Here is a 19,202-nt window from a genome sequence, read left to right as displayed (position 1 = left end):
ATGTGGAGCTCAAACTCACCAACCGTGAGATCATGACCCCAGCCAAAATCAAGAGTCAGCGCTTAACAGACTGAGTCACCCGTGGGCCCCATCTTTTTATGTTTAAATGTAAAAAACAGATGCTGAGAATTGTGGGGTCAGTTTTCAGTTGTCTTCAGGGTATAAGAATATCTTCCATTTTATTGTTATGATGGAAGCATATGCTAAAAACACATGCATATGCAGGAAGCAGTGTGGTTTACAAGGTTAAGTAGTTTTAGGATCTTCACACAAATTTTATTGTGGACAGAAGTCAAGCAGGTTTAGTAGAGATCTGTGTTATCACATATCCACTGCATATTAATATTTTTACATGTTGGGGCACCTGAGTAGCTCAGTCTGTTAAGCGTGCGACTCTTGGTTTCAGCTCAGGTCACGAGCTCGCGGTTTGTGAGTTCGAGTCCCACATCGGCCTCTGTGCCGACAGCATGGAGTCTGCTTGGGATTCTCTGTCTCCCTGTCTCTCTACCCCTCCCCCACTTGCTCTCTCTGTCTCTCTCTCAAAATAAATAAACTTAAAAATATTTTGGGGCACCTGGGTGGCTCAGCAGGGTAAGCGTCCGACTTCGGCCCAGGTCATGATCTCACGGTTCGTGAGTTCGAGCCCCGCATCGGGCTCTGTGCTGACAGCTCGGAGCCTGGAACATGCTTCACATTCTGTGTCTCCCTCTCTCACTCTGCACCTCCCCAGCTCATGCTTGCACTCTGTCTCTGTCAAAAATAAATACACCTAAAAAAAAATTTTTACATTTTTATTACTCATGGAGATGGAATTGTCAATATTTTTCTCTTCGTGTTTTATCCTTACAGGTGCCTCCTTCACTTCCATCCACTACTCCCAGTCCTCTATTTTGTTTGCTTGTTAGCAAGACATTTATTGAACATTTGTATCAAGTACTGTTAGTTGCTTGCTGATAAGAACCTTATGCCCTTACTATCATCCTAAACAGAAGATATTTAAGGCATTTCCATTTACAAGTGGGAATACTAAAGCCACATCTAGAAATCATGGCACCAGAGCTCATACTACAGTCTCAAACCGCAAACACACTTACCGCTGCCACGTATCGCTCAGCTTATACATAAAACTTGAAGTGAGAAATTATTTGCCTTTTTAAAGACTCATCCACAATCTCGGATGTTTAGGGTTTGTGAAAGGATTTCAGAGTAATTTGTATTTATATGAAGTGACCCACATAAATGAAGGGAAATATAAACATTAGGAAGGAGATTGAGACCCGGAATTTAAAAGAGATTGTTAAACGATAAAATATGTAATTATTTTTGGATTTTAGTTCAAGTTCAGTGACCTGTTTTGTTTATAGTCCAGTCAGCAGGGAACAAATTTATTTGGCTAGAAGGAATACTGACACATGCACAGGAACCTTGGCTAACCTTTGAAAGAGGTATGCCTTAGTAAGTAGCAAAAGAGGTCATATAAAATTCTTTGTGTCTTTGATGACTTGTTCACATAAACAGTGATTTGTTGAGCTTGTTACACACACACACACACACACACACAAATATTTTAGAATTTAAAATGTTATAAAATAGGGGCGCATGAGTGGCTCAATTGGTTAAGCATCTGACTTGATTTCAGCTCAAGTCATGATATCACAGTTCATAAGTTCGAGACCCACATGGAGCTCTGTGCTGACAGCATGAAGCCTGTTTGGGATTCTCTGTCTCCCTCTCTCTCTGCCCCTCCCCCGCTCACTCACGCTCTCTCAAAATAAATAAACCTTTAAAAGTATGATAAAATACGTTTATGTACTGAATTCTTCCACTATGATGATACTTTGATCTTACAGTTCTGTGATTTTTTTTTTCTTTATATGTGTTGAAGCTGGTTATTAGGTATATACATATTTAGACGATAATGATGAATTGAAATTTTTAAAATCCAACAGCGGCCCTGTCAATCCCTAATGATTTTGTCTTACTGTCTGCTTTACCAGTTATTAATACAGATTTCTCTACTATGCAGAAATAGAACATTCCTATGAAACGTTTCGTAAGCCAAAATGGCAGAAAATGAAGACGCGATTGCCATTAATTTATACGGAAAACTTTTTGAGCATTCCAGGACGCCAAAAATAACCTCTCTTAGGCTTCTTTGATGCCTTCAGGACACATCTTGCTGATAGATGCACAAAATAAATCAAGATAAAAAACAGATACTGGCAGACCCATTTCAAAGCTGAGCTCAATGCAGACATACTGAGCGTAGTTCCTTGGGAAAAAACGCTCTGCTAGGGCTGGGTGCTGCCTCTGCAATGGCTTGGCTCCCTGCAAAACACACACGGAAATTCTCACGGGATTTCTTGGCTCCTTTAAGACAGCAAAAACAGGTAACAATACACTGCCCATGAAAATGAAGTGGCAAAATGGGAACTTTCAAACAGCAGGGGTTACTTGCACAGCCACATTAACTTTCTTGGGGATTAGTATATGTTTGGCATATACTTTTTTAAAAATCCTTTTATTTTCAATTTTTCCATGTTCTTGCCTTTTATATCTCTTATAAATAGAATACACCAGGAATTGTCTTTTAGTACAATATTACAAATGTATGTCTTTAAAGAATTTAGTTTTTCTTTATTGTGAAAATTGATATATTAGAACTGATTTATACAGCTTTTTATTTTTATTTGTCCCAATTTCCTATTTTTCTGTTTCTTTTTCCACAATTTCTTATTCTTTCTTTCTTTCTTTTTCTTCCTTTCTTTTTTTTTTTTTTTTTTGGAATTGATGGACTGCTTTGACTGTTGGTATTTATTTATATCTTTGTTATAGTTGAGTTTTGCTTCCCTTATATCACATTTTCCCTTCTATAAATTTGAAAATTATCTATTCTATTACTATCCTTTCAGTGAGTATCCTAGAAAATTTATTGGGGTTTTTTAACTTCAAACCTAAAAGACAGGTGCCTGAGTGGCTCAGTGGTTAAGCGTCCAACTCTTGATCTCAGCTCAGACCCTGAGCTGAGAGTGGTGAATTCGAGCCCTACTTTGGGATCAGCACTGGGCATGGAGCCTACTAAAACAAAACAAACAAACAAACAAAAACTAAAGAAAACAATGTTTCCTCCCCTCACAAATGATACAAGAAGTCTTTGGCTCCAATTTTCTTCTCCACATTTTTTTCCTGTCATCATCCATGTGCCAATTCTAGATTAACTCCAGAAATTCAACAGTTATTACATTTTTAAAATTTTTTACATGTTTATTTATTTTTGAGAGAGAGAGAGAGAAAATGAGAACAAGCAGGGGGAGGAGCAGAGAGAGACAGAGACACAGAATCTGAAGCAGGCTCCAAACCCTGAGCTGTCAGCGCAGAGCCCAATGCAGGACTCAAACCTGCGAACCACAAGCAGAGCAGAAGTCGGACGCTTAACCCACTGAACCACCCAGGCACCCCAACACTGTTAGTATCTTTTACAGAGAATTTCTACTTAGATTTATGTACGTGTTTACCATTTCATTTCTTTATTATTCCTCTTCATGTCTTAAATGATCTCCATTATTTTCTTTATTCTTGAATTATATTTAGAAATTACTTTATCATCTGTCCCTTGACAGTAAATTCCTGAAGTTTTTATCTGAACTATATTTATTTTACGATGGAAGAGAATTTTACTGGATATCTAATTCTGCGTTGGCAGTTACTTTCTTGCCACACTTTAGAGATATTATTTAACTAATTCTTGGCTTTCATTGCTGCTGTGGAGAAGCCAATGGGTCATTCTCACTGCTGTTCCCGTAAAAGTGATCTACGCTTTCTTGCTGTTTTTCATATCCTCCCTTTGGTGCTCTGTTTCTCTGTAAATACCATCCAGCATCACTTCCTGTGTTCTCTCCTGCAGGACACAGAATACACATATAAATGTTCCCGTTCCATCGTTTCTATTTTTTTAACAAAATTCCATTCCTTTGAACACTCTTCCATACTTTGCAAGCTTATCTCTGTTTCATTAAAGAGGAATTCTTTAGATATATCTTCCTATTTACTAATCCGGTTTTTTTTTTAATTTTAGGGTGCAGGAGATAACCTAGTAAGAAGGGTTTTTGTTTTGTTTTGTTCTATTTTGAGTGCAGTTGGCACACAATGTTATGTTAGTTTCAGGTGTATAACATGGTGTTTTAAATTCTATCTAATCCCTTGTTTATCCCCTCTCACTTCACTTGAAACAACTGAGTTGTTACTTCAACAATAATCTTTTTTTTTAGTTCTCTAAGTTCCACTGGGCTTTTTTATTTTTATTATTTATTTATTTATTTATTTATTCGTTTAATGTTTATTTTTGAGAGAGAGACAGAGACAGAGACAGAGAGTGAATGGGGGAGGGGCAGAGAGAGAGAGAGAAAGACACAGAATCTGAAGCAGGTTGATGCCCAGGCTCGATCCCACAACCGTGGGAGCTGAAATCGAGAGTCAGATGCTCAGTGGACTGAGCCACCCAGGCTCCCAACACTGGGTCTTTTTAAAAGTCAATTTGGTAGTTTTTAAAAGACCTGATTTTTGTGGCATTCTCACTTTTAAAATTGCATCCTTTACTTCTTGAAATATTCCATATATAAGTGTACTATATAACACCTCTAACCATTCCAAATTCTGTTGTCCTTGTGCTAAATCTCTTATTGCATCATTTCTTTTCTTCCACTCCCGTTTATAGCAGCACAATTGTTATCATGTTTGGAAATCTTTGTCCAAAAGTTCTTTGTTTCTTCTTAATACCTGGGAGTTCTTGGTGCCTAAGTTGGGGACTTTTTCTTCTGGAAGGGATTTGTTTCTCCTATTCAGCATGCCTCACCCAGGACCACTTCACCTTCTCAAAGATTTGGTTCAGAGAGAAAGTCTCAGGATTTGCTTTTCCAGCTTCATTGATATTCCAGTCCTGGATGTCCCGTAGAAATGTCTCCATAAAGGTATGACCACAGGGCAACCCTTCTCACTGACGCTCGTTGGTACAAATCTTCTGCTTTGGTTCCCTGCCCCTTCAGTTCTCTGTGTTTCCCTTACCAATTCTCTGTTTTGGCTGATTCTGATGCCAGCCACGCTGATCTTGGCTACCGGCTCTTTGCGCTCCAACTCCAGCCGCTGAAGCTTTGACACCTGACTGCCTGGCCTCGGCCCCTCCTACTGTTTCTTTATTTGTTATTTATCAAATGGATCCAGATACCTCTCCTAACTTTTGATGCAACCAGCAATGTCTCAGAGAGTGTGTCTTATCCAATTCTTGTTGTGGCTTAAGAGGATTCTTCATTTCAGATCATAATATGTTGGTCAGCCTTGATACAGGATAATAGAATTTTTGTCTGATGACTTCTCTTTCCCCAATAAAGTATGATATGATACCCAAATTATTAAAGTATAACATGATCAAAATGACTTGAGTGAATTTCAGTTAATTATACACTTCAGTTAACTTGAACAGATTTGGATTTAAGGAAGGAAAGAGAAGAAATATATGCATGTCATAGAAGTTGAAAAGTTAAAGTTTAAAGGAACCATAGACATTTTTTTTCCAACCCGTCAACTATGAAGAGGAGAACTGAGGCCAAGAGGCTCATCTGATTTGCCTGAGGCCACATGATATGGTCAGAGAAAACACTAGGACCACACCCTCTATATTTAATATTTATATTAAATCTATATTTAATAAGATCATAGAAAAACCTGAAAGATGTCTTCAACTATTCTGCTTTTCTTTGTTTCTTCCCCCTTCCAGTTGAAATGGCTATGAGAAACCAGAGTACATTGAGTGAATTCACATTGGTCTCCTTTCCTGTCATCCAGGAGCTTCAAGTCTTGCTGTTTGTCATTCTCCTGCTGGTTTATATGCTCATCATAACAGGAAACATTGTCATCATTTCCTTAATATGGACTGATAATCGTCTCCAGACACCAATGTATTTCTTCCTTAGTAATTTGTCATTTTTGGACATTTTGTTCACAACTACTATTGCCCCAAAGTTGCTAGCTTGTCTCTTAGAAAAGAAGAAAACCATATCCTTTGCTGGCTGCATCACTCAAGTTTATTTCTACTTCTTTCTGGGGACTGTGGAGTTTATCCTCCTAGCGGTGATGTCCTTTGACCGCTATGTGGCCATCTGTAACCCCCTGCGCTATACCATCATCATGAACAGTAGGCTCTGTCTCCTGCTGGTTCTGGGCTGCTGGGCGGGAGCCTTTCTCTCAGTGCTATGCCCAACTATTGTGGTGTCCAGATTGCCCTACTGTCATAGAGAAATTAGTCATTTCTTCTGTGACATTGCCCCTTTACTGCAGGTGGCCTGCATTGATACCCACTTCATTGAGATGATAAACTTCCTCTTATCGTCCCTTGTGGTCCTGAGTTCACTGGTGCTCACCACCACATCCTACACCTACATCATTTCTACCATCATGCGCATCCCCTCAGCCCAAGGACGTCAGAAGGCCTTTTCCACCTGTGCTTCTCACATCACTGTCGTCTCCATTGCCTATGGAAGCTCCATCTTCACGTACGTGAGGCCCAACCAGAGCCATTCACTGGATTTTGATAAAGTGACAGCTGTCCTCACTACAATGGTGACCCCTCTTCTGAATCCTTTCATTTATAGCTTGAGGAATGAAAAGGTAAAGGAAGTCTTGAAAGAGTCAGTTAGCAGGATAGTTCCACCACATTCCAAGGGAACATAACACTAAGCAATTTCAGGACATGTAAGCTATGCTTTCTCTCTATAGCACCTTGTGCTGTATGAAGACTGACACCAAAGTACAAATGAAGTCTCAGAATCTGTCAACAGGATGATTAACCATCACACATCATCAACAGTGAAGTATGGAAAACCAGAAGGAAAAAAAAAGAATTCTATGTCTGTTCAGTCTTTGAGATATTTTTCAAATAGTAACATAGGATCATGGAAACACTCCAGGCCCTGAGTCACAAGAGCTAATGTCTAATATTTGTTTAGGCACTAACTTCAATGGACTTGGGAACTTAGTTACTTAGGTTACATGATTTCTCCAAGATTCCACCTGCCCATCTGCAAAATGGTGGCAGGAATGTCTGCTCTGATTATTTTCCAGGGCACTTGTGGCTATAAAATGAGATCATTAAGGGGCTCCTGGGTGGCTCAGTCGGTTAAGCGTCCGACTTTGGCTCAGGTCATGATCTCACGTTTTGAGAGTTCGAGCCCCACGTTGGGCTCTGTGCTGACTGCTTGGAGCCTGGAGCCTGCTTCGGATTCTGTGTCTCCCTCTCTCTCTGCGCCTCCCCCCACTCGCACTTTGTCTCTCTCTTTCTCTCAAAAATAAATAAACATAAAAAAGAAAAAACTTAAAATAAATAAATAAAATGAGATCATCTGTATGAAAGTAATATTGTCATCACACATAGATATTGGTAAGTAGAAAGTGAGGCATTTTCACCAGCCCGCCCCCACAGAGATGCTTCTCCTTTGATGATCTTGACTAGATTAAGAGGCAAGAGTTTTAATTCTGTTGGTCAATATGGACAAAAAAAAGTTTAAAAGACAGGCAAATGCAAAGACTATCAAATGTTGCTCTAGGAAGAAGGTCTATCCTGCACACAAATTAGTATTGTGCCTGCTGTGGCACTGGCAGAGTCAGGTTACCTTTATCTTTATCTGATCCCATTAAGCATTTTATTTGAATTACTAACTTTTCCTTGTTCTGACTCTAAGTTCACCAAGCACCTTTGTATCTTTTTGCCTTCCCATCTAGCTTGCCTAGTTGGAGAAAATACTCATGGCAAAGGTTGTCTAGCCATGAAATACTGTCTTTGTTCTTGTAAATTAATTACTATTATCTTTTTGATTAATGTGAATCTCATCTCAGATTCATTGTGATGATAAATAGAAATGTGCTGAATTTATCAACATAATATGACCCTACAAGGTATATATCTAGAAGGCAGAATCACCTTTTATTTTTATTTACTTATTTATTTGTTTGTTTATTTTAGAGAGAGAGCATGAGCACAGGGGGAGGAGGTGGGGGAGTGAGAGAGAGAGAAAGAAAGAGAGAACCTTAGGCAGGCTCCACGCTCAACACAGAGCCCAATTCAGGGCTCGATCTTACCACCCTGGGACCATGACCTGAGATGAAATCAGGAGTTGGACACCATCCATCCAGGGGCCCTAGAATCTCTTAGTGTTATTATCATTTCTATAACTATGTGCATAGCACAGTTCTTCAAACTTTTATATTCTGCTGGGTCTTCCCAGGTGACAAAGGACAACCGAACTCTATGCCCAGCATATCCAGGAAAAGGTAGGAAAGAGAGGGTTATTAGGAAGCAAGATTACAAAGAGGGAAGTAACCATGGAAATTCAGATCTTGTTGCCTGAAAGAATAAGAAAGCCTGATTTACATCAAAGGGGGATGAGGTGTTCAACAATGAACTATAATCTTAAGAAATAAAGCAGGATTCAGCCCAAAGAAGGGAGCCCCTAACATCCAGAATGGATCTGGTGTTCACAGATATTTCTTGGTATTATTACAAACTGATGTGATACTTACAGATAAGTCATGTTTTTCTCCCATTGGACGTAAACAGTTTCACTGAACATCCATTTCATATAGGATCACTGTGCAACACAAAATACCAAACAATCCCCTGCCTTACCAAATTGAACGGCTGTTACCTCTTTACTAATTACAGCTTTACCTTACTCTGTCCCCATCCTTCTGAGAGCACTCAATCCAGAACAGGCTGCTGCTTCCATAAACCCTCCCCAAAAGTTCCCAAAGAAAGCCTAAATCCTATAATAAGTACACTTAGTGAGACATTTCACTCTCTCCACAGTTTGGGTTTTCCCTCACTGCAATGAATGATAAACCCAATTTCTTCAACTATAGTTATACTCCCGGTAGACTTTGGGGTAAGGGCAATGACGCGAGTGGGTCATAAGGCCCTGATGAAAAGCAGAACAATCCAGTTTCCAGGATATCTGAGAAACCCAAAAATAAGAAACAGTGGGCAAAAACAGTAAGATGCAAAAAGGGACCAGGAAAAGGACCAAGAATGTACCTCAGGCACTTCATCACCCAATGAGTCTAACAGTCCCTGACGAGAAGAGATAGATGATTAAATGAGACCAGAGTTAGATTTTGTTATGTCTTTGCATGCCTAAATAAAGGGTATACAAAGCTGGGTTTTGTTTACCCATAAAATTGGTTTTGTGCTGTCAATTATCAATAATACCTATGTTATTAAATCCCTGGGTTAAAGAACTCCATTCAGGTGTTGTTCATGCGAAACATCCAAATATAAGTGAGCACAACCAGTATTCATTTATGGTTTTTGTGCCAGATGCCTATGAAGGCGTCAGGTACAGGAACACTTGCAACCCAGACAATATGCAAAACAAATGGCCCCATATACAACTGCAGACAGATCTGTCTGAGTCACACTTTGTAATCAGAAGAGCCATCTTTTCATTATATCTTCCCCAAACCCTATTTTGATTTTGATTTTTTTCCTTTGGAACAGCCCACTTTTTAAACCCTATTGTCTTTTGCTCATGGGTCCAGACCCTACACCGAAAGAGATCTGTTTGAATTCATTTATGAATCCAACTTACTAAATTGCTTTCATTCACTAGATCTTCTCATACAATTTTGTGACAATTGGAAGGTACCGTTACCTAAACTTGCCAGTTATAAAATCAGTTACTACTTTTTGAATGTCTTTTTCATTCTGTTTTCTTTTCCCCATTATCATTGGTCTAAGAGGAAGCAGACTGACAACCACCCCCAAATCCCTTGGAGAACTGTTCTTTAAACACAAGCTTATAGCCTATAAACTAAAAGGCTAAGTTGAAATTATTTATATGTTAATAATGTTTTTTCTATTTATGCACACATTTTTGACATCCTGGTAAAGATTGGATTTAAGTAGCAGTAACTGATTTCAGCCAAGTATTTAAATTTCCAGGATGGTTTTATTTGCTTTAAGAAGACCTACATTCTATTCAGCTTACACAGTGGAGGTCTGGAGGAGGCAAAATTATGTTCACATGAGAAGTGAAACGCTTTCACTGGTATACAAAGGAAAGTCTATATAAGGTAAATATGTAAGTGTTTAGAAAAGGGATTTTCAAAAATTCTGAATTTATTCATAGTTATTTTACACTTCAGAATCTCTTAAAAGGCTATAAGGAAATGTCCCAAATAGTTAATGCTGATTAACTGATATTTTAAATGACTTTTATTTTAATTGAAATACAGTTGACATACAATGTTACCTTAGTTTTAAGTCTATACAAACACAATATATAATACATAAGCAAAATGTGCATTAAATGGCTTTATGCTAATGGTAAGGCTTCTGGTCAACTGTAGGCTATTAGTAGTTAAGTTTTGGGGAAGTCAAAAGTTTTACATAAATTTTCAACTGTGCGGGAGGTCAGCACCCCCAACTCCCACATTGTTCAAGGGTCAACTGTCCATTGTGACATCAAAACCATAAAATATCAGGGAGGAGGTAGGGAATAAAAGGGGAGAGTTTCTGTATGTGATCAAAGTTAAGTTGTTATCAGCATAAAATAGTTGGATCTAACTATGAGACATTTTACATACACTTCATTGTAACCACCAAGCAAAAACCAACAGTGGATATCCAAAACACAAAGAGAAGGAAATCAAAGCATACCACTATGGAAAACCATCAGTTCACAAAGTAAGACACCAAGGAAGGAAGAAAGGCATAAGGGAACCGTAAAAAGCCAAAAACAGAGAAGCCTGGGTGAAACCACCCAAGTGTCCATCATCTGGTGACTAGGTAAACAAACTGTGATATATCTACACAATCTATATAATAGATAATCCTCCAGGAATACAAAAAAAGAAACTCGTGATACCAGAAACATATGGATGAATCTCAAAGCATCTGATTAAGTGAAGGAAAGAAACACAAAAGACTATACACAGTAAGACTGCATTTAGATAAAATTCTAGAAAATTCAAAATTACATTGACAGGAAATGCGTTGGTATTTATCAGGGGCAGAGGTGGGGAGGGGAACATTTTTGCTGCAAAAGGGTGCAGGAGTGTTTCTAAAATAATGGAAATATTGTAAACCATCATAATGGCACTGGTGGCTGTCTGCTGGTCAAGATGTGCCAAACCTCAACCACTGTACCCTTAAACTGGTTATTATTTGTACATCACGCATCAATTGAAATATGTACATAGACATAAAATCTACATAAATAATCTATGTTTGGAAAGCAACCGCAAGCTTTTTTGTCAATTTCATTTTATTTTTGTTGCATAATCTTTATTTTTTAAATATAATTTATTCTCATATTGGCTAACACACAGTGAGTAAAGTGTACTCTTGGCTGTTAGGGTAGATTCCAATGGTTCATCGCTCTTACAGCTTATTTTAATACACTACGATCATTTCAGAAAAAAAAAATGTGTTTTAAGTTTTCCAAGTTTCTAGTTCCCTGAGGTTTTAAAGCAGCTGTAGAAGTTTCTCTTTAAATAAATAAAATAAACAACCAAGAGATTCTCCCAGGAGACCTTAACTTTACAACTGATTCGTTACTTCAATTCTCATGTTCTGTGATTGCAGTAGTCATAATTAACCTTTTTTTATGCCATAATCCCAGGTGCCATTGTAAACCAAATCTCTGAAGGTGAAGAATCTCATTAACTATCAAAGTCCATATTCAATAGAGGCAGAGTAATGTTATTTTCTGGAGAGAGTAAATAAAGATGGTTACATTTACAATCAAGTCACAGTATCCCCAATGAATGAACAGGGGTGACCTAACAAAGGGTGAGAGTTCAGAGAGATGTTTCAGTGAAAGCAAATATGAATTCTCCTGACAATCAGGCCCATGAGGGTAGAATGAGTTGCCTCAAGAAACAGTGAGTTTAGCATCACTGGGCAGTACCTTGGTGGAGACATTGCAGGATATTTGGGGGCCGGCTGACTCATCCGCCTGTGGAGTTCTCTTCTGCTCTAACGTCCTGTGTTTGAATAATTCCACGTTTCTGGGTGCATCCACAGAAGAAAGAGAAATTCACTAAATAGAGAGGAAATTACATTCCTGCCACTAAAAACAGACAAAGAAACAAAAACCCAACTGAAATTTGAGAAGCTTTTGGTCACTTTTGCCAGAGATCCAAAATAGGAGTCAGAGGACCTGCTCGTGATTCAGTTGTGTGGGACTCCCCCATTCATCGCCAAACCTCACTCTTCTGCTCTTCTTGGCAAAAATGTGCTTCAGAATCCACATTGCTTGAAACTCAGAGGAATACCTGAGATGGAGACTCACTGGACGTGTAACATGAAAGATTAAATGATAATATACCACTTGGATTCATCCTGGTGTAAGTCAAGATTTAAATTTTTCTGTGGAAATACAAAAAAGAACTGAAAAAAACTGATAGAAATTACTAAAAAGGACTGTTTTCCATTCAGAGGAAGACGGATGGAACACTTCAGCAAACAGCGAATAACCATTTGGTGTGGTTCTGAAAGGGCGGTTAAGTACCACGTGGGAAAACAGACTCAGGCTAAGACTGAGATTTACACGGAATCCAACACTGAAGCAATAACAGAATATAAAGAAAAACGGATGGGATGCAGTAGGAAAAACATACCCAGATTTCTAGTTTGTTAACATAACTTGAATGGAGAAAATACCGACTGTGCGACAATCGGCGTGATGTAAGTATCCTATAATATGCAATTATCCGTATTTATATGATAAGCAGTTTGGGTCTCACTACACTTGTTTACATGTATATTTGACGAATTAAAGTGTAATTACTGCTTTCCCAAAACTTCTACTGTCAGCAGACGTCAAGTATTAGAGCTCTACCCTAAGTCTGAAGATGAAAGTTTTTAATGTACTTCAGTTACAATTAAACTTTGTCACATTTTACTGACAGCAGCAAAGATCCCAAATTATCTCTCACCCCCATTCCCCACTACATCTTAGTTCTTTTCTGTTTCTGCTTCCCCATCCCCATGTTCTTAACAAACATGTACCGAACGCCAAGTATAGAAACATTACTGGGCTGGGCCCTAGCTGAGGACCGGAACCTGGAGTGTCATCATCCTCACGTTAGAGAGAAAACAGTCAAGACAGGGTACTTACGAGTCTCATTAAAGGCCACTCACTCAAGTGGCCACAAGAGAAAAAGTAAACAACACAGGTTCTCTGACTGAAAATCTGCTATGATTTTTCCATTAGTCCACATTTATCTCACTAAATCCGGCATCTTGAAACATGCAAATATGCGATTCAATGCCATTTTTTAAGGATCCACAAATGGTAATGAAGAAAAAAATCTCCCCTCCCCCAATGAAAGCCTTAAGTTGGCAAACTTACAATTAAATTGCCAGCACAGATGGTCTAATCCACAACCATTTCCCCTTGGACATGATGGGCTCTGGAGAGCACAGAGGTCATCTAGAGAAGACCCACACAAAGCCAAGTTCTTTTCCACTACCATGAACTGAAGAGACTCCCCAAAGGAGAGCAATGCTACAGCTTTAGTTCGTCTCAGAGAAGTTTCTTTGACCCTTACTCAGCAGAACAGAAAGCTCTCCATGCCCCTTTTTTCCATTCCTATATGACCCAATGACAACCATGGCAAAGAGCAATTCTATTTGTGTTCAACCCTCCCAGATTCTTGTTATTAAAACCTGGCACGGTGTTTTTTTTTTGTTTTTTTGTTTTTTTTAATGTTTATTTATTTTTGAGACAGAGAGAGACAGACCATGAACAGGGGAGGATCAGAGAGAGAGGGAGACACAGAATCTGAAACAGGCTCCAGGCTCTGAGCGGTCAGCACAGAGCCCGACGCGGGGCTCGAACTCACCGACCGTGAGATCATGACCTGAGCCGAAGTCGGACGCCCAACCGACTGAGCCACCCAGGCGCCCCCTGGCACGGTGTTTTTGAAGATCCCAAACTGTCTGACTCTTACAATACCAGACAGGAATCAAGCTCCCATCAGGCTCATCAAAGACTACAGAGGCAAGAAGGGAAACGATGACAGTACAGATGTTGTGAAACAATTGGCTAGATGAATGGAAGGAACAATGGAGTAGATGACAGGCAGTTCGTGAGAATGCACATCAGTGTGTCTTAACACCCACTCATCTCTGGTGTTGTCAGTAAGGAGGGCGGGAAGGGGGAAATGAGAGGGAAATTCAAAGCATTTCTACTTGTACACATACCATGCTCTATTCTGTCTTTGTATTAGATCTTAGTAACATTAACACATGTCCACCCAGATATGGTTATGCCTCCTTGTGCTGTAGAAATCAGTCTGGAAGTTTGTTACCTGGATGCAGCAACAGTGGGGGGAGGGATCAATATTATCGTATTAGTGGTGGAAACACACCGGCTGGTACCAAGACCCTATTTCAATAGATCAGACCCTTTGAGGTCTTTTGATAACTTAAAGGTAGTTTGTTTCTAGAGTAAATGAATGGTGAATACAAATAATGAGCAACTACAAGGACCAGAAAAGTCACAGCAAACTTTTCAAATGGAAATCCATCAAAAACAAAAGTCTTCAAGGAAAAATACTCCTACGGGAATGCAGTCAGTGCAGCCATTCTGGAAAACAGTGTGAAGGTTCCTCAAAAAATTAAAAATAGAACTACCTTACGAGCCAGCAATTGCACTACTAGGCATTTATCCAAGGGATACAGGTGTGCTGTTTCAAAGGGACACATGCACCCCCATGTTTATAGCAGCACTATCAACAATGGGCAAAGTATGGAAAGAGCCCAAATGTCCATCGATGGATGAATGGATAAAGAATATGTGGTATATATATATATATATATATATATATATATATATATATATATATACAGTGGAGTATTACTCGGCAGTGAAAAAGAATGAAATCTTGCCATTTGCAACTACCTGGATGGAACTGGAGGGTGTGATGCTAAGTGAAATTAGTCAGAGAAAGCCCAAAATCATATGACTTCACTCATATGAAGACTTTAAGAGACAAAACAGATGAACATAAGGGAAGGGAAACAAAAATAATATAAAAACAGGGAGGGGGACAAAACAGAAGAGACTCATAAATATGGAGAACAAACTGAGGGTTACAGGAGGGGTTGTGGGAGGGGGGGTGGGCTAAATGGGTAAGGGGCACTAAGGAATCTACTCCTGAAATCACTGTTGCACTATATGCTAACTAATTTGGATGTAAATTTAAAAAAATAAAAAAGAAAACAAGTTCAAAACAAAAAATAAAAAAGAAAAAAAGGAAAAATACTCCTAGGAATTACATTTCAGAAAGAGAAAGTGACCTTCTTTCAAGACGAACTCAGTGCGTTCCACACCTAGAGACAACCTAGTTCAGGTTCATTATTGGTCATTTTAACCAATTTAATTTTAACATAAAACTAAAGGATTAGCTACAAAATAAATTCAGCTACACTGAACTATACAGACATGCAGTACATGTTCAGCAAACCTGAGCCGTATTCCAAGATGAGCATTTCCAACAACATCATCTGCATTCACTTTCTTTCACCACTATTAACAAGCTGATTGTCCAAATTGCTGAAAACAATGTGAGGTATAAGAGACCGATTTAAGACAACCTGTAAGAATTCCCAGTCAAGGAATGGAAGGGAAAAGCTTTGGTATTCTTTTGGATCCTGCCATACACATGGCATTGCAGGGAACAAAAAAGAAACACACTGATCATTTTCCCAGTAGAGGTTTTCAAATGTCTGAAATAGGTTATGCAAATGATGAACTATATATATGCACTTACTTGTTCTTTAACAGTGTAGACATCAAAACCTTTATATCAGTATAAGAATAAAAACAAAGAAAGCAATGAAGCCTTATGGAGATCAATTATTATCACATCAGAACAACTCAGGGACAACCAGAGATCACCTTAAGACTCATGCGATACCAATCACAAATGTGAGGAGAGACCAAAACAGGTTCTCTTTCATTTGATGCTCTTGGTCAGTTTCGTAGTTTCTGCTCCTTTATGTAGATGATACCTGAAGGGTTGAAATGACTTGGAGAAAAGTAACTCAACTTTCCTTAACATTCCCTTTTACCATTTTGCAAATGGACTGACGGGATTCTCAGTTAAGGATTCTCTCTTCTCAAGCACAGAACTTAGCCAGGGAAACGGTAGATCAGGAAAAATGAAAGAGAGAAGGGAAGGAGCACGGGGTCCAAGAGATGACCATCATAAAGGCTAGAGCTTAATGAGACCATGGAGAAAATGTCATTCAACCAAAAATGCCAAATATGAGAATACCAAGGTTAGAAGATGTCATGTAACTTATCCAAGGTTCTATATTTATTAGAGTGAGTGGCAGGATGAAATCACTCTTGACTCTTGGTTCAAAGCTTTTACTACTTTACATTTATCACTGATACTGAGAATTGAAACTCATTTAAGCTGATTTTCATCTCTATAATTTTTTTTTCAGAGATGTGCTGCCCACTAAGTATTGCATGCCATGGATATGCAAAATCAGACCACAGTGACTGAATTCACCCTGACTGCCTTCCCTGTTATCCGGAAGCTTCAGATCTCCCTCTTTGTGGTCCTCTTGTTTATTTACCTGTTAACTCTCACAGGAAATATTGTCATCATTTCCCTAATATGGGCTGATAATCGCCTCCAAACCCCAATGTACTTCTTCCTCAGTAATTTGTCATTTCTGGACATTTTATACACTACCTCAGTTACCCCAAAGCTATTAGCTTGTCTTCTAGAGGACAGGAAGACCATATCTTTTGCTGGCTGCATGATTCAAATATACTTCTTCTTTTTCTTGGGGACAGTGGAGTTTATCCTCCTAGCGGTGATGTCCTTTGACCGCTACGTGGCCATCTGTAACCCCCTGCGCTATACCATCATCATGAACAGCAACGTCTGTCTCCTACTGGTTCTGGGATGCTGGGTAGGAGCCTTCTTCTCAGTGCTGTGCCCAATTATTGTGGTGTCCAGACTGGCCTACTGTTATAAAGAAATCAGTCATTTTTTCTGTGACATTGCCCCTCTGCTACAGGTGGCCTGCATAGACACTCATTTCATTGAGATGATAAACTTCCTCTTATCTTCCTTCGTCCTCCTGACCTCACTGGTACTCACCATTGTGTCTTACACCTACATCATTTCTACCATTTTGCACATCCCCTCAGCCCAAGGACGTCAGAAGGCATTTTCCACCTGTGCTTCTCACATCACGGTCGTCTCCATTGCCTATGGGAGCAACATCTTCATGTATGTGAGGCCCAGCCAGAGCCGTTCACTGGATTTTGACAAAGTGACTGCTGTCATGACCGTAATGGTGACCCCTCTTCTGAACCCTTTCATTTACAGTCTGAGAAATGAAAAGGTAAAAGAAGTTTTGAGAGAAGCAATCAACAAAATTATATCTTTATTACACAAGAGAACCTGAACGTTCGTTTGCTAAGAATGGCTTTTTTTTCAACTCTTGGACTCTATGTGGAGAAAAGCATGCTTGAAGACCATAAAATCACAGATTTGTGGGAAGATATAAAAAGGTTTCATGTCACATCAGATACAAAGTATTGTAGTCAAGGTGCAGAGCAGACAATTCAAGCATAGAGAAAATAATATGTTTGAGCCCTTTTTGGGCAATTCATGCACAGGATAACATAAATTAATGACAAATACATATGTCAATAATCTGAAATTTAAGCCTGGCTCTATTATTTTTTTATCCCGTGAAACTTAGCCTATCTGAACCTTAGTTTACTCATCGGTAAAGTAGGAAATAGTTTATGCTTTTCCTTTCTCTTTTTTTTTTACTTTTTACTATAGGCTTAACCAAGATAGCCTAAGGAAATCAAACACAGGTAAATATAAAATAATGCTCCCTCTCAGGATTTAAGATGATGAAAGATGATTGGCTTCATCTTGACAGCTAAATACTATAGAAAAATATAGTAGGAATAGTAATACAAAAATAAGGAAGAGCTGTAACATATCCCAGGGTTTCTATAGCGTGCCTAAATAGGAACTTATGTATCGATATACATGGAATTTATAAGAATATATATTATAACTCCTCTCAGTTCAAAATCCAAATTCCTGGAAAGAGGATGCAATTGGCCCAATCGAAGTGAGATGTCCTCCCCTGATTCGGTTCTTTGTAAGAGGAAAGATTGGCAAAGAGTTACATTGCCTTCTGTTCTTACCATCACTGAACAGGTGCTATGGGACAAGTACTCTGAAAGACAGTGTAAATATAGGAATAAGACAATAAGCATCTGTAAGATCAAAATAGGTTATGACTGGAGTGGTCATTAACCTTCTAGCTGCATGAACAATGACTGACACCTTAAGAATTGACGTGACTCTATCTTGGGAAAACAGGCAGAGAAAGTGCTGCCTTAAGGATGGATTCAGAATATCATAAAGGAACACCATCCATCCTAAGATATTGCGGCAAACGAATGTCTAAAGATCAGAAGAAACTAGAACAATATCACCAGGAATGAAGCATTCATATAGGATCTTCTCTGCCCTCATTTTCAGACACTAAATAAAATAAGATTTGGGACGTTAGTATATTAGCTTCCTAATGCTGCCATAACAAAGTTAGCAGCTTAAAATAACACAGATTTATCATCTGACTGTTCGGTGGGTCACAAGTTCAATACAAGCCTCCCCAGCCCAAATTCAGCAGGCTGCATTCCTTTCCAGGGGCTATAGGGGAAAATCCATTCCCTATCCAACTGACTTGTTGACAGAATTCCCTTCCTTGAAGCTGTGGGACCAAGGTCCTGTTTTCTTGCTCGCTGGCTATCACCCAAGGGCCGTTCCCAGTTTCTAGAAGATGCTTCAGTCCTTGACTCATGGCCCCCCTTCCTCTACCTTCAAAGCCAACAATAGCAGGACATGTATCTCTCAAGTCTCAAATCTCTCCTTCTTCCATCTCCCCTATGACTTGGCTGACAAAGCTCTCCACTTTTAAGGACTCATTGGATAGGAGTGGGCCCACCCTGATATCCAGAATAATATCACCAACTCAAGGTCCTTTTCCTGCATTACATTTACAAAATCCTTTCTGCCAAGTAAAGTAACATATTCACAGATTCTGGGAATTAGGACATGAATATCTTTAGGTGTCATTATTCTGCTTGCCAGCA

The 19,202-nt window shown here is 39.0% G+C and overlaps 2 protein-coding genes across 2 annotated transcripts in view; both read left to right on the top strand.

The window, feature by feature from the left end:
* LOC122200754 (olfactory receptor 6M1-like) overlaps nucleotides 1-6,791 on the top strand; it is a 30,305-nt gene extending 23,514 nt beyond the window's left edge. The window contains exons 4-5 of the mRNA XM_042906478.1: nucleotides 2,027-2,390; nucleotides 5,771-6,791. Coding sequence (XP_042762412.1) covers nucleotides 5,776-6,723 — 948 coding nt within the window. The 5' untranslated portion in view covers nucleotides 2,027-2,390; nucleotides 5,771-5,775 and the 3' untranslated portion in view covers nucleotides 6,724-6,791. The remainder of the gene's footprint in view (nucleotides 1-2,026; nucleotides 2,391-5,770) is intronic.
* A 5,802-nt stretch (nucleotides 6,792-12,593) lies between these two features.
* On the top strand, nucleotides 12,594-17,688 carry LOC122200807 (olfactory receptor 6M1-like). Its single transcript, XM_042906564.1, has 2 exons — nucleotides 12,594-12,733; nucleotides 16,508-17,688. The coding sequence occupies exon 2, from the start codon at nucleotides 16,538-16,540 to the stop codon at nucleotides 17,483-17,485; it is 948 nt and encodes a 315-aa protein (XP_042762498.1). The 5' UTR covers nucleotides 12,594-12,733; nucleotides 16,508-16,537; the 3' UTR covers nucleotides 17,486-17,688.
* Nucleotides 17,689-19,202: the final 1,514 nt, after the last annotated feature.

The sequence above is a fragment of the Panthera leo genome, chromosome D1 (genome assembly GCF_018350215.1).
Source record: "Panthera leo isolate Ple1 chromosome D1, P.leo_Ple1_pat1.1, whole genome shotgun sequence".
NCBI lineage: Eukaryota > Metazoa > Chordata > Mammalia > Carnivora > Felidae > Panthera > Panthera leo.
This window is presented reverse-complemented; position numbering and strand designations above follow the sequence as displayed.

Coding starts and splice junctions, on each gene's coding strand:
- LOC122200807 (XM_042906564.1), top strand. CDS start 16,538: ATGGATATGCAAAATCAGACCACAGTGACTGAATTCACCCTGACTGCC.